Source organism: Corvus brachyrhynchos, unplaced genomic scaffold (genome assembly GCF_000691975.1).
Source record: "Corvus brachyrhynchos isolate BGI_N302 unplaced genomic scaffold, ASM69197v1 scaffold266, whole genome shotgun sequence".
Lineage (NCBI taxonomy): Eukaryota > Metazoa > Chordata > Aves > Passeriformes > Corvidae > Corvus > Corvus brachyrhynchos.
Genome location: NW_008238633.1, coordinates 1,982,052 through 1,995,504, shown reverse-complemented (window position 1 = coordinate 1,995,504; position 13,453 = coordinate 1,982,052). Strand labels below are relative to the sequence as shown.

Genomic DNA, 13,453 nt, shown 5'->3' with positions numbered 1-13,453 from the left:
CTGCTGTTGTACGGAATCAGCTGAATTGTTTGGGAGATGGGGATGCTCGTCAGCAAGGATATTCAGAATCTGTAAAAGACTTTGAAATGTGGGGCTGTTTGCAAAGTTCACATCCAGCAGAACATCTGTAAAACTTACGATCATCTGGTGCTAAAGAGGCAGCTCACATCAACAGCTATTACACTGTGATTTTCACAGAATTCTGGGCTCCAGTGAGGGCTGGAGAACTGTCTGCACCAAGCTTGGGAGAATTTCCTCCTTTTGTGTCCTTTCAGCATGGGAAAACAAACGCCACTGAAGCTGGCACGTGCGTGCTGCACTCGAGGGGGCTGAGCAGGGCTGAGCAGTCAGTCCATCAACCCTGGGCTGCACTTCCATCCCGGGAGCTGTGCCCTCGTGTTTCCATGGGGATGCCACACCTACGGAAAAACGCAGTGGTTTGGTACCAGTGACACCTTAATCCTGCAGAGATCACCTGCCCAGCAACACACAGGCTCCTGAATGGATGAAACCATGTTTGCAGATTTGTTCTTCCCCATTTTCACTTGGCACATTCCCCCAGTGTCACCTCCAGCAGGACACAGGTGTGTGTCACCCACCCTTGGAGGGAATGGGAATTAGGGGGGGGATTCTGCTGAAGTACCCTTCAGATATCCCGACCAGTTTTGCTGAAGACAGGAAGGACAAAATATTGAAGTGATATCATTATTCAAGCACAAAACCTGGGTTTTTCTAGGAAGCTTCGGGCTCTCTGCAGTTTTTTAGGTGGGGGATGTAAGAGGTAACTTTGCCTTTTAACAAACAGGTTTTCTAAAAGTGCTTCCCTGAAAAAAACTTCCTTGTCCAGAGGAACACAGTGCTTCTTCCTGCCTGTCACTGCCCTACTCCAAGGAACTGTCTCCAAACTCCTCCTAAGGAGGAATGGACTAATTAAAGGATCACCCAGCCAAGCAGAGGGGCTGGCAGGTTGATCAGGAAGAGGGCCAGGTTACAACTCTGTGTAACAGCCTTATCTCTTCATTTAGAGTCTGTTCTTCCCCCCTCAATGGGAATTCTCAGCTGCCAAGCATCAGACAAGCTGTAGAAACAGGATTTTTATTAACACATCACTGCAACATGCAGCTATTTAACTGTCTCCCCTCTTCTTCCAGTAAGACATCAAATTAAGGTTAAACTTTCAACTTTTTAAATATAAGGGCTTTTCCCCTTTTTCAATTAACACTTCTGAGGTTTCAATACTAGGAGGAACAGAGCATTGTTTATATTTCTGACCCCACTGGATAGTATCTTTCCTGTTTCATTCTTGGAAAACCAAAGCTCTGGGAAACTAAACAAAAGCTCAGAGCGTGGTGATGAGAGCAGTGAAAGAGCAGAAACACAAGAGAATCCTTTAGGGTGGCCTCCCAGAAGTCTCCTAAATTTTGCTCCAGATTGAATGGGCTGCTGCAGGTGTCTTATTCCCATTGGTCCATTTTGCCCTCAGCTAAATTAAAATTAGCTCCCAAGTGGGGTTTTTTTGACTTAGAAAGATGCAAACTGGGTTTCATGAAGAAAACTTTCAGCCACTGTAAACCAATGCACAAAACGAAGAAACAGTGTTTGTGCACAATTGTATGCGAAGTTCTGCTCTTGGCCTCAAATTCTTGCTGCCAGGTGCTCAGAAGCTCAGCTACTTCTCCTGTCTTCCCACCCAGGACAGAATATCCTCTGCTCAGGTCAGGGAGGGAACGAAATCCAGCTGTAATAGCTGATAAACTCAGGAGTCTCTCACAATATATGGTCTGGAACCTCGCTCTATTCACAGACCAAAGGGAATGGTTTTGCCCAGTTCTCACCCTCCCAAGGATGGACCTTCAAAATCACCCTGATTTAATTCCCCCTTCCTCTGTACTTAGCAGTTATCCTACCTTCTCCTGGAATTCCTGGGTCTTTTCCCTCAGGAGATCCATAGATCCTGTCAGCCTCCCTGGGCACTGCTGACTGACGGCCCTCTGGCTGCCCCCTCATGTTCCTCTTGTATTTCAGCATCCTGGGAAGCACCTCCTTCTCCCACTGTATCCACAGCTCTTCACCTCTGCCCTTCCTTTACCCTCCCCAGCTCTGCCTTTCCCAGCACCATTTGGGCTGGGTCTTCCCAAAGCTCTGCCCAGTTCATCCCAGTCCTTGGGGCTGAACTCAGGATGCAGCAGATCTGGGTGTGGGCAGTGGGAGTGGGAATTTCTCCCTCAAACACGATGACCCCTTTGCAATTACTGATATCTTAAAATTGCTCTGGCTCCTTTATAAGTCCCATCCCATTTCCCTTCCCAGTCATCAGAGTTAAACAGAATTTCTCTTCTTCTTCCTCTTGCCAGTCTCAGTCTTGCAGCCCAAATTTCAGCTGTTTACCTTTTCCACAAATATATACAGTCAGTCCCTGGGTGATAAGAGAACTTCATCCCAAAGAATTGGCTGCTGGAATGAAACTACATTGATATATAAATGTGAGTTCACAGTGATATGAATTAAGTGACTGTAATTCACAGGGCCCCATGTTTTTACTGGCATCTGCAAAAGTAACGTACTTGATTTTATAAATTACAGATGTCCTTTTTTTCCTGTGAAATCCTCTTAGTGGGAAACTCCAATATTTTAAATAGCTGAACTACACGCTGCACTAAAAACTGGCTGGGTTTAAATGGGATTTTAAATCTAGCACAGCCTGTAAATAGACTATTTATAAACAGGGAGCTTTGTGTATGTTTAAACTTTGTCAAGTCTTCTAAAGGGGGGGAAATGCCAGCCTGACATTCCTGCAGTCACTCACAGGATTTAAAAGCTGTTGGTGTTGCCCAAAATATTCTTAAGATACATTTATATGAAATGCACTGATTTCTGTTAGTTGTCATTAACTCTTGTGCTAGGAATGAAAACAGACTGTATTCTCTGAAAAGAAGAGAAAATACACCCAAGCCACCAAGTAAAGCATCCACCTTGATCTCAGCTGCTTTGCCAGGCAGTGACAGAGGTGCCAACAATATTTGTGCCACTTTGGCAACAAACCAAAGGATTTTAACAAGGTCAAAACCTGTCCAAGTAATAAGAGATTGATAAGGGGTAATGGCTCTCGGTTTTAATGCCAAATCTGTTGGAATCTGCCTCAATATGTGACTGTGCCTGAAAATTCTTCATTCAAGGAATGTAAGAACTTCTCTGCTGCAGTGGACATGAAGATCTGACACCTCAAGGCTCCCTGTTCTCACTTTTCCCACAAGTTCTGCTAAACACCATGGCAGTAGCTCCCAAAGGAAGCTGATGTGTGAACTTGCAGTTGTAGAAGTACTTAAAAGCAGAAATTCAGTCCAAACCCAATCCTCCAGACCTTAATCCTGCCTAATCCTTTGGCAGGACCTTATTGGAGGCAATTTATTTCACAGTCATTCCAAGTAATTGTTTTAATGTAGGTGGATGGTAAACAAAGGGAGGTTTTCTTTGCATGCTTGTGAAACTTTTAACTGATGTTGGCTAAGAGGGGGCTTCATCTACACCCTATAGTGCATATTTTTTAAAGTAGCTCTCATTAAAAGAGATTTTTAGAGCCCAGACATCACTCCTGCTCTGAAAATCAGATGGTTTGCAGTGGGCAACCAAACATCCAGTGCCCTTCACACCAATACGTTCTATTTTCAGTCATTATTAACACTTCACAGCCCTGGCACTTCGGCTCCCTCCAGGCACGACGCAAACTCCTCTTGCAAGAAACAGCTCAGGATACAAGGAAGTGGATCGTTAAAGTGTTCATACAATTTTTTAAAATAGCAGTAATCGAGCAGAAATTAATATTGAAGAGCCACTCAGCCTGCAAGGCTTCATTTCCCCCTTCAGAAACATCGACTCCTATTGGTTCAGTACTTTTCTCTCAATGAATTGAAAACACTGGGACGTTCCACTTAAAATGATGTTAAAATGTATGGTAAACTTTAAAGAACCTTTCAGTGTACTTATTAAACATTTCTTCACTGCTGTTGATGTGGCCCTAGAGTGGAAAAGCATTCATTCAGAGGAAACATTTGTTCTGGAGTCCAATTATTATTGCATTGTTTACTCTGGGGTTATTTTAAAGCCTTTTGGCTGTGAGGAAGCTCAGAGGGGACCTCCTAGATCTGAAAATCCCAGCACAAGCCTTGCCAGCATTTTGGTTGCCAGCACACAATGCCAGTGAATCTTGTAAATGAACAAACAGAAGAAAAATGGAAATGATTTGGGACTTCAAACTAATCCCATTATGGGAACAAAGTAGCCTTTGTCACTCAGGAAGAATTTCTGTAGCACTCACCATAGTTTGAAAAGCTCAAGGTTAGGTCATATTGTTTATAAGGCAGCTCCTTCCCAACTACTGCAAGGTGTAATGTTCTTTTAAATCCAAATGTCTCTTTAAACACCCAACTTCTGTGTCTAATTCCTAGAAACCCTTGAATATCTAAAAGAAGAAAGGGAAAACTGTGTTCTTTGTTAATAAAGGGGATGTTTTGTGGAGGTTGGGAGATTGAGTTTTGCTCCCACTAAATCCCTTCCTCTTCAGGAGGGATCTGTACAATGTGGGTGCATTCGTGCTCTTCAGACTGATCCCTGTGCACCCCTCAGACAACAAAATTCTTCCACCCTGACCTGTGAGAGACACCAGGGTGCAGCAGTGCAGGTGACATGGACGTGCCCTGATGCGCATAGAAAAAGGATTGCAGTCTCTCAAAAGTGAATTAAATCCTGCTATTATTTTTTTAAGTAGGAATGCCCAGTGTGAATAATAGTTGTGGTTATTATGTTATGCTTTTACTTCCCCTAAAACAAACACAGATGTGGCAGAAGTGGATACGCTGGAGAAACAGCAAATATTCTGGAGAAATAACAAATATCCTGGAGAAATAACAAATATTCTGGAGAAGTAACAAATGCATGGGACCCACTGAAGGGGCAGATTTCAGTATGAGTTTTATTCATCACAATAGCTGCAATAAGTAACCACTGAGCACTATTCACCTGTCACATTTAGAATGGGAATGTGCCCATTTCTAGCTGCCTCTCTGCCATCCTGCTTTCTTTGTAGAAATTCTTACTTATTCTTTGCAGCCACGCTACTTTTTTAAAAAGGGTATCAATAATAATAAGGTGTTGTTTAAAGTTTTTAGTGAATCAATAGGGACCCAGATTTCCCTAGCAAAATTCCACAAATTGCTAGGAAGCTGAAGTTTTACTTTGCATTTCCACGCTGGAATTCAGCTCATGAACACAGTGTGAGCCACCAAAGCAGGCAGGGGAGGAAACCTTCAGCTGAGACAGGAGAACAGGACAGGAGTTGCTTCAGACCACTGGATAGCCTGAGAAATCTCATTTTCCTTATCAGCCCTGTGCTTCCCATTCCTATCCCCAAAGTGTGTGCCCAGCTGTGAACTGAACCTGTATTTTGTGGGAGATTGGGAGGGGAGGGCATTGCCAAGTTGCTGTTCTCTTGTTCATTTTCTGATGGAAACCATATAATTCCTACAGCTCTCGTGCGCTTCTGCTAAAAGCAATCCTGTAAATCCATCTGTGCCCTTCTGCACAGAGGAGGAGGAATTTCCTTCCCAGCACTGATGTCCTGTTGCATTTGCAGGTGATGGACTGTGCCATGCCCCTGATCGGGGAGCACCAGACCGAAGACAGGCAGCACATCACCGAGTTAGTCGTAAGCAAAATGAACCAAATGTTGTCCAAAACTCCTATTCCATCTCCTCAGAGACCCACTGCCACTCAGCAGCCTCAGGTAGGAGACTTGTGCTTTTCAAATAGAGCATCTTGGTCTATCATTTTCAGCTCAACCTTTTCCTCTGAGAATTTGGACGCCTGTGGAACATCAAGGATCTGAGAACCTACCAACACATTTTTATCAGTTTGTTATAGTTCAGTGAGATTGTCTCCAAATAGAATCAAGAATTGCACGTGTTGCTGTGTTTCTGCCAGGAAATGATCCCTGTGGGCTTTGTACTGTTTCCTTTCAATCCCATATATAAAATATCATGGAAATACTAAGAAGCTCTGTCGTGGAGAACCCTTGCCCTGAGGATGTCAGAAAGAATACTGGCAATAATTCTTGTTCTTGTGAGAAATTAATTACATGATAATATTTTTTAATGTGCTGCAATTCAGGAAAATACCTTAGAAATCTAGGAAACTCCCGAAATATGTTCAGCATAGTAGAAAACATGGGTCAAAGGTTGCAAATAGATGCATTTCATTTATTTTATCTTGCTTGGCCTGACAGTTAAAGTGTGGGGATGCAGAGTTCTGCCCCTGGCCTTGCCACCAGCTGGATTTCAGGAATCACCTTTGTGTCTCCATTTCCCTGCTTACAAAGTGTGGGGTTTATTTTACTGATCCTTTTAATAACTTCAGGGAGTGTGGCATTTTTGTAAAGGGCTCAGAGAACAGCAAAGTTTGGAGAGGTGTGGATTTGCTGGGTGGAATTTGATGGATAAGGAATTGGGTGGCTGTCCGTGCCCAGAGTTACAGTCAGTGTTTAAATAGAAACCAGTAACGAGTGGTGACCTGTGGCTCTGTACCTAAAAGATGCTTATAAACCCTTTTTTTACCAAGACTGAGTGGCAGGGGGATGGTTTTAAACTGAAAAAGATTTAGATTAGACACCAGTTCTTTACAATGAGGGTGGTAAGGAGCGAGAACAGGTTGTGCAGAGAAGCTGTGGGTAAAATCCATCAAATCCACCCTGCCCATGACCTGTCCAGGGCTCTGGTGCTGCCCTGGACCTCTGCCCTCCACAGGGATCAGCTGAACCCCAGAATCAGCCAAACTGTAAGACAGGAATTACCAAGCCTAAATCAAGGATCTATTTTTGCTCCCAGCAGGCTCCACACCAGGTAAACAATTTGAGAACAATTTTGTGGCACACCTCAGACAGACCAGTTCTTGAGGCAGAATGACTAATTTGTTCTTCAAATATCTCATCGTGCCTTAAGATATAAAAATACCCTGTCCCACAAAAAAAAAAAAAAAATGGTGTGGCTTCTATTTATGTTGTAGCCACTTGAAACTAAGCACAAATTTGTTTCAGCCACAGAACCACATACAATGGAGAAGTTTCCATCCAACATGGCTCAAGTCCATTGTAAAGGGCACTCACTGAGAGAGAAAGACAAAAAGGGGGAAAAATAAATCACCTGGTGCCAAAATAGTTCCTTTTCGGAGCAGCAGTTTATCCAGCAGATTTTTAAAAGGAAGCAAAGAGGCAAAGCTGGAGTTGCCCAGTCAATACAAGTCGACATAAATCAAAATTTAAAGCAGTAACAGACATCCCTGTCACATTAATAGATTCACACTTGATATTTCACATTTTGATGGAAAAAAAGGTAAGGTCTTGGGTAGGCTTTCCTGGATTTCTGAGCAGCCAAGGGAGGAGGAGGGTTTACTGTTACTGCTGCCATCCAAAGGAACTGGCTCTTTGTTGTGTGTAAATAAAGTTTCCAAGCATTCCCAAAGGAAAACTGCCTACCTGAGTCCAGAATGAAAATAGGATCCACGGAGCATTTTTAGAAGGTTCCTAAATTCCTCAGTCATTGCTGTCACTCAGCATGTCCATGGAAAGGGTTTTTTTCTCTGAAACCAGAGTTTTTGGATGAATGTAGAGATAATATTCTGGGATGATGGACTTCTGGTAGGTTCCTGTTTGATTTAGGTTATTCCTGAAGGATTCAGCCTTTACTGATGGCAGCAGGATGTTATTCCACATTAACCTTCTTTTCCTTAGCCTATCCTTACATTATGGATTGCACCTGAGCAAAACAAAAAGCTGTGAAAACCACAGAACCTTCAGAATATTTGCAATATCTGTTAGTTTTCCTCTCAGTTAGTCAGACTCTTAAAATTGGCCTTGTTATACCAGTTTAGGGCAGGTAAAGGGGACCTGATTTTCTGCTGAAGATCGTGTTTGCAAATCCCCATTAATCTTCCCAGCTTTAGGGGAAAATCATGAAACACATTTTTAGAATTTAAAGCAGACAACTCCTCGTGTGTAGTTCATTTTTAGCTGGGTTTTGCTAAGAGTAAAATCAATCTGTTAAAACAAAGCTGTCCCTTTCAGTTTTGAAATTTTTCAGTTCTCCTTTTCTAATGTGAGAAATTATTTCCTATTCTTGAGAAACCCCCCGTTCATCTGCAGGGCAGGGGACGCTGCCCATTCCTACAGGTGACACAAAATGCAAAGCCAGTGATTTATCCCAAATCAGCCTCGTGTGTGTGTGTGGACATGGCCTTGGAAACCAAAGTACTGGAGGTGTCAAAGAGTAACTGCTGTGTTTTGCTGCTTCTGCTTTTAAATGAGCAGCCTATGGTCAATCATACAGCTCCAGATGTGCCACATCTGGAATTTCCTTATTATCTGGGGGGTTTAAAAGTGTTTCTCGTCTAGTCCAGACTGTAGCACTGGGTGGATTGTGCATACAGACCTGCCTCAGTTTACAAATGCCCGCAGTGGTCAGTCCCACTCCAATTAAGCATCCATCAGAAAACAAATCAATGATTGGGAAAATCAGCCTTTGTTTAGCACTGGGCAGCCAAGTCTTGGTGGGAATGGTTGGCCCTGCAGTGTGCTTTGAAGGCTGGCAAGGCTCTCCCTGTCACAGTGCCAGAGGGAGCAAATTCCAAAGGGAAACCTCAGAGGGGCAGGGCATGGGGTTGTTAAACCCATTAAATCTGAGATATCTCAGTGGGGAGATTTTTTAAATGTATGTTTTGTACTTTACCTGTTTATTTACCTATAAACACTTGCCCAGACTCTGTAGCAGGTTCTGCTGGTGCACAGAGGGCAGAGGGGCTGGGCAGGAGGAGACTCAGGGAAGTTCTATCTGTTAAAACTACATATGGTCAAAAAAATCCTCCACGAAATGAAGTTTCTTCTATTATTTACAAACATGATAGCTTGTTTTACCCCAAACCATGCTGAAAACACATAAGAGAACTTGATCTAGGAATATGATTTTAAAAGTTTTGCATAAACTCTGCCTGCTCTACTTGCAGGCAATAAAACTGTAGAAATCTGAATTTACATATTTTCTAACCTCTTTGACTGCTTTTGACAGGTCTCTAGAGAAGCCTTTTTCAAATTTTTCCTAAAAATCAAGTAAATAGGCTCAACCACCCAGTGAATAGCCAGTGGGACCACTTATCTCTGCCTCCAGGAAACACCACTGGCCAAAGTTCTGCTCTGGGTTTGCAGAGCTCTGCAGGAGGTGGCTCAGTGCAGGCTGGTTCAGGCTCGTTCCTGGACAATAATATAAAGCAATGATGTCAAACAAATGAAACAATAATGGCCAAACATCCACTCAGAGCTGCCCATCGGGTGCTGAGGTGAATTGTGCTGGAGTAAATTCCGCAGAAAAAATGACATTGTCCATGAGAATCACCATAAAATGCAAATGTTTATGCGCGTGTGAGCAGCTGGAGCTGAGGGAAATCCTGTTGGGAAAATGTTCGTTCAGTCCTGTTGCATTATCCACGAAAGAATAAGGGATTTGTTATCCTTAATGGAAGGCAAGAAGGAAGAAGTGTGTGCTCCAATATCCATAACATGATGACATCACAAAGAGCAGAGCATTCCCAGCCACATCCTGGTTCTGTGTGGTGTAAAAGAAAGGAGTGGCACAGTGCTAATAAACCAATTACAAACCCAATGTATTCTCCATTCCCTGACCCTTTCTATGATATTGTTTATCCAATTTTATTGTTCCATGTCCAGAGAGAAAATTGAACCATGTGTGGCCATAGTGTAAATAACAAAAAGTGTGAATTCTAGAGAGAAAAGCAATCCACCAGCAAACTCCCTGCTCCTGGGTTTCCATAGGATTGGCTACAGTTCTGTTACCTTCCCTCTCTGGGATTTACTGGGGATTTCTTAAAGGAAACTGCTTATGATGAGCAGCAATTTGCTTCAACTCACTGAAGTTTTGATGATGAGCAGAAAATGCAGCCATTTGGTTTGACCTTAGCTGAAGGGAACACATTTAATTGGGAAGGATTCCCTCATGGAGTTATATGGAAATGGAGAATTCAGCATTAGTCTGCTTGCTAGGAGTAAACTTCTCTGTATGAAATTTGGGGTGTGGGCTTATCCCTAAGTTAGTTGTCGCTTTCACAGTCTCATAGAGGTTCACTTCAATTTCCACCCTTGATTAGAAGAGGAACCCTTGATCAGAATAGGAGCTGCCTGATAAAATAAACCAATTAAAAGGCCACACTGAATTATCCTGTGTGAGAGAGGGTGAATGGAGGGGCTCACTGAGGGCCCTGCAGAGCAGATCACCCCTCATGGAATTAGGTCTGTCCTAACAGAGGGATTTAGGACAGCTTGCCTTCAGGAGGTTGCTACATGACCTAACAACTCCCAAACCCACTCATGCTGAATTTCCTTCTCTTAGGAAGAGATTGAAACAGGGCATAAATGGCCATCACGAGGCCATAAAGCTGCTGTGGAACAGCATCTTAAATACACTCGGGATCAGCCTGACTTCTCTTTGCTCCAGGAGGGCAGCACAGAGACCCTGCAGAAACAGGATTTTACTGCATCCCTCTGCAGTGGTTTCTCTTTCCAATTGTTTCTCGTTCCAAGCTCTCCCCTGAGGTTCCCCTGAGTGCCCCAGCTCTGCCATGGGCACACAGAGTGTCCGTGTGGAGACCAACTGAGCACTTTCTGTAGTTTGCTTGAGCAACCCCTGAGGTTTCCCCTGCTCCTCGTGCACCTCACAAGGTCTGTGGGCACTCTGAGAGCCATCAGTGCCTCCAAACACCTCCCTGGCTCTTCTCCACCACTTCCCCTGCCCATAAAAGTCCTTTTAAATTGCAGTCCTTGGTAAGATAAATTACAATATTTAATATAATTAAGTAATTTCTCATCAAAATATTTACAGGCTGCTTGTGGATGCCCTCCTAAATATACTGGTAGAGAATTTAAACCACTGGCATCAAAACTCACATAGAGCAAGGCAAAATATTGCTGGGGCACATAAATCACACAACACGGAATGCAAAACCTTCCAGAGGGCATTTAAGTCAAAAGCCATTCTGAAAAGCGTCATTTTTGCTGGAGGTGGTGCCCCCCTCACAGCAGTATTTTGGTTTTTTGCATCCCAGCGACACCTTGTGGATTTTCTTGTGGAATCAATGAGCTGGGGAGTTCTCTGTTATTATTACGAGGTTTTACATCATATTCCACGAGCCGAAGCACATTAAGAAAGGTACTTTCTGTATGTTTTACAAATCAGCAAATTCTCCCTACTCGAAAATTTTTCATCATGTTATTGTAATGCATTTTTCTTAATTTCTTTTCATTATTTTAACATGGAATGTATTTTAATAGGCTACCTTAATGTGCACAAATATAAGTATGTATATATCTATATATACACACACACACAGTGTTTATCTGTGTGTGCTTATTTTAATCAAAAGGGGTTTATAAACTCTTAGCTATTTTATGGTAGTGAAAATATAAGAGCAGCTGTTACTCTTTCAGATCCCAATATAAACATATGGAATTAAGAAAAGCAGCAGAAAATAAACAAGTAGGAGCCTGGGCCCACCACATCCTTGTAAAAGGCCACATTTGGGGCACAGTTCATGCCAGTAAAATTTATTTATCACAAGTATAAAATGATGGGGTTTTTTTTCCTACACTGAGGTTGTTTTGTCTGCCTTGAGCAGGGCAGGTTCTGCATGTGAGGCACAGAGGCCACAATGGAGGCAGGACTCAGCTGTAGCTGCTGGATGAGGGATGTTCATGTATTTAAAACAGTTCCCATTTCATTAGCAAAGCTTGATTTATTTTAAACATTTGAACTCGACTTGCAGGTACTGAAAGGTATCAAAACCACAAAGTTCATGCAGGAAAATAAATCCTGAAACCTTTAATATCGATAAGGACACAACATATAAATATTTCAGCAGAAATTTGACTAACAAAGAGATTGTGAAAGTGAAAAGAACTGATTTAAAATCGTTCCTGAGCTCCTGCACCAGCAGATGGAGTGAGAGCCAAGGGAGGCACAGAGGAGCTGCTCAGAGCTGGTTCTGAGTCTCCCCTGAACAGAGGTCCCAGGTAAATAACTGGGGATAAATCTCTGCACAAACGCTCTGGGGCTGTAGCCCTGAATGTGTCCATCAAATGAGGGTGATTAAATCAATATACAGATAATGGTGATGCTGCTCAGCTCGGTTCCATGTGCCAAGAACCAGCCAAGGGTGCCTTCACAGGGCCCTTCTGAAGGGATCTGACGGCCTTTACATATAGAAGAATATACTGAATATATTAAAGGTTTAGGGTTATTTGGTCAAAGTTTCTACTGACATCAACAGAAATTTGTCCAAATGAAATGAAGCTTTCTGGGTGCAGCCTGATTTTTATTATTTTTTTTAAATTTCTGAGTGCTCTACATTGAATGCATATCACCAGCGGTGTACCTGGAAAAATTAACTGATTTCTGCAGACAGGCCAGGCAAACTTGGTAAGAGAAAAAGCTGCTCACGAAAGTACCCACTAGAAGAGAATCCCAAAGGAAAAAGGCCCTGACAGGGTCAGGCTTCAGGCCCAGGAGGTTTTGGGTGACCTCAGTTGTCTGTAGGATACAGTGCTTCAGCCTTAGTGCTGATTTTGTAAATCAGAAGGCCACAAAGTGCTGGTAAAACTGAAAAACAAGACAGGTTTTGTTTTAAGTTTTGTTTGTATTAAGTACTTAATAGATACTTTTCCACATTTATCTTAAAGATCATAACAATAATATTCTCTTTTGTCTTCATTCACATAGCAAAATGAGGCTTTTCTTAACTTTTTGTTACCTTCTGCCACATGATCTCCTGATCGTCTCACAGTCTGCCAGTGGTGTTGGGAATTCTGACACTCCATGCCCCCTTCCCTCAAGAAGAAAGAAAACAATTGGGGTTTAAAGCAATCCTGAGTCCACCACGATGGAGTGGTCTGTCTGTTCTTCTGTGAGAAGCAGCTTTTTGGTCCCACAGGCATTTTTTTGGAAACTGCAAAAATTGTCCTCATTCCATTCTAGAGCAAACCCCATCCTTTTCCAAATCAGAGCAAGGGAAGCAGTGATCCCATCATTGCAGACCAGGGAAGAGCTGCCACAGACACAGGACAGGAGAGCCCAGGCTGGATCTCTGTTTTGTCTTAGTGCTGTAATTACCATCATATATAACATCCTTTGATTTTTTATTTTATTTTTCATCTATTTTTACTCTCTGATCTGGTTTATTTAAGCTGAACCTAACAGAGATATCTTTTTTTGGAGGCTTTTCTTTGGTGTCCCTTCCTTTCCCCACCCCGTGGTGGGTGTTTCCTCTCTACTTTTTTTTGTTATTATTCCCTGTCTCCACTTGACTTTTCTGTTTGATTTCTCTGACCTTTAAATCATACCCTGTTCAG

The 13,453-nt window shown here is 42.7% G+C and overlaps 1 protein-coding gene across 1 annotated transcript in view; it reads left to right on the top strand.

The window, feature by feature from the left end:
• Positions 1-13,453, top strand: part of SYN2 (synapsin II) — a gene marked incomplete at its 5' end in the record, with an annotated part of 97,977 nt that overhangs the window by 69,600 nt on the left and 14,924 nt on the right. Inside the window, one exon of the mRNA XM_017737290.1 lies at positions 5,630-5,779. Within this exon, the coding sequence (XP_017592779.1) occupies positions 5,630-5,779 (150 nt within the window). The remainder of the gene's footprint in view (positions 1-5,629; positions 5,780-13,453) is intronic.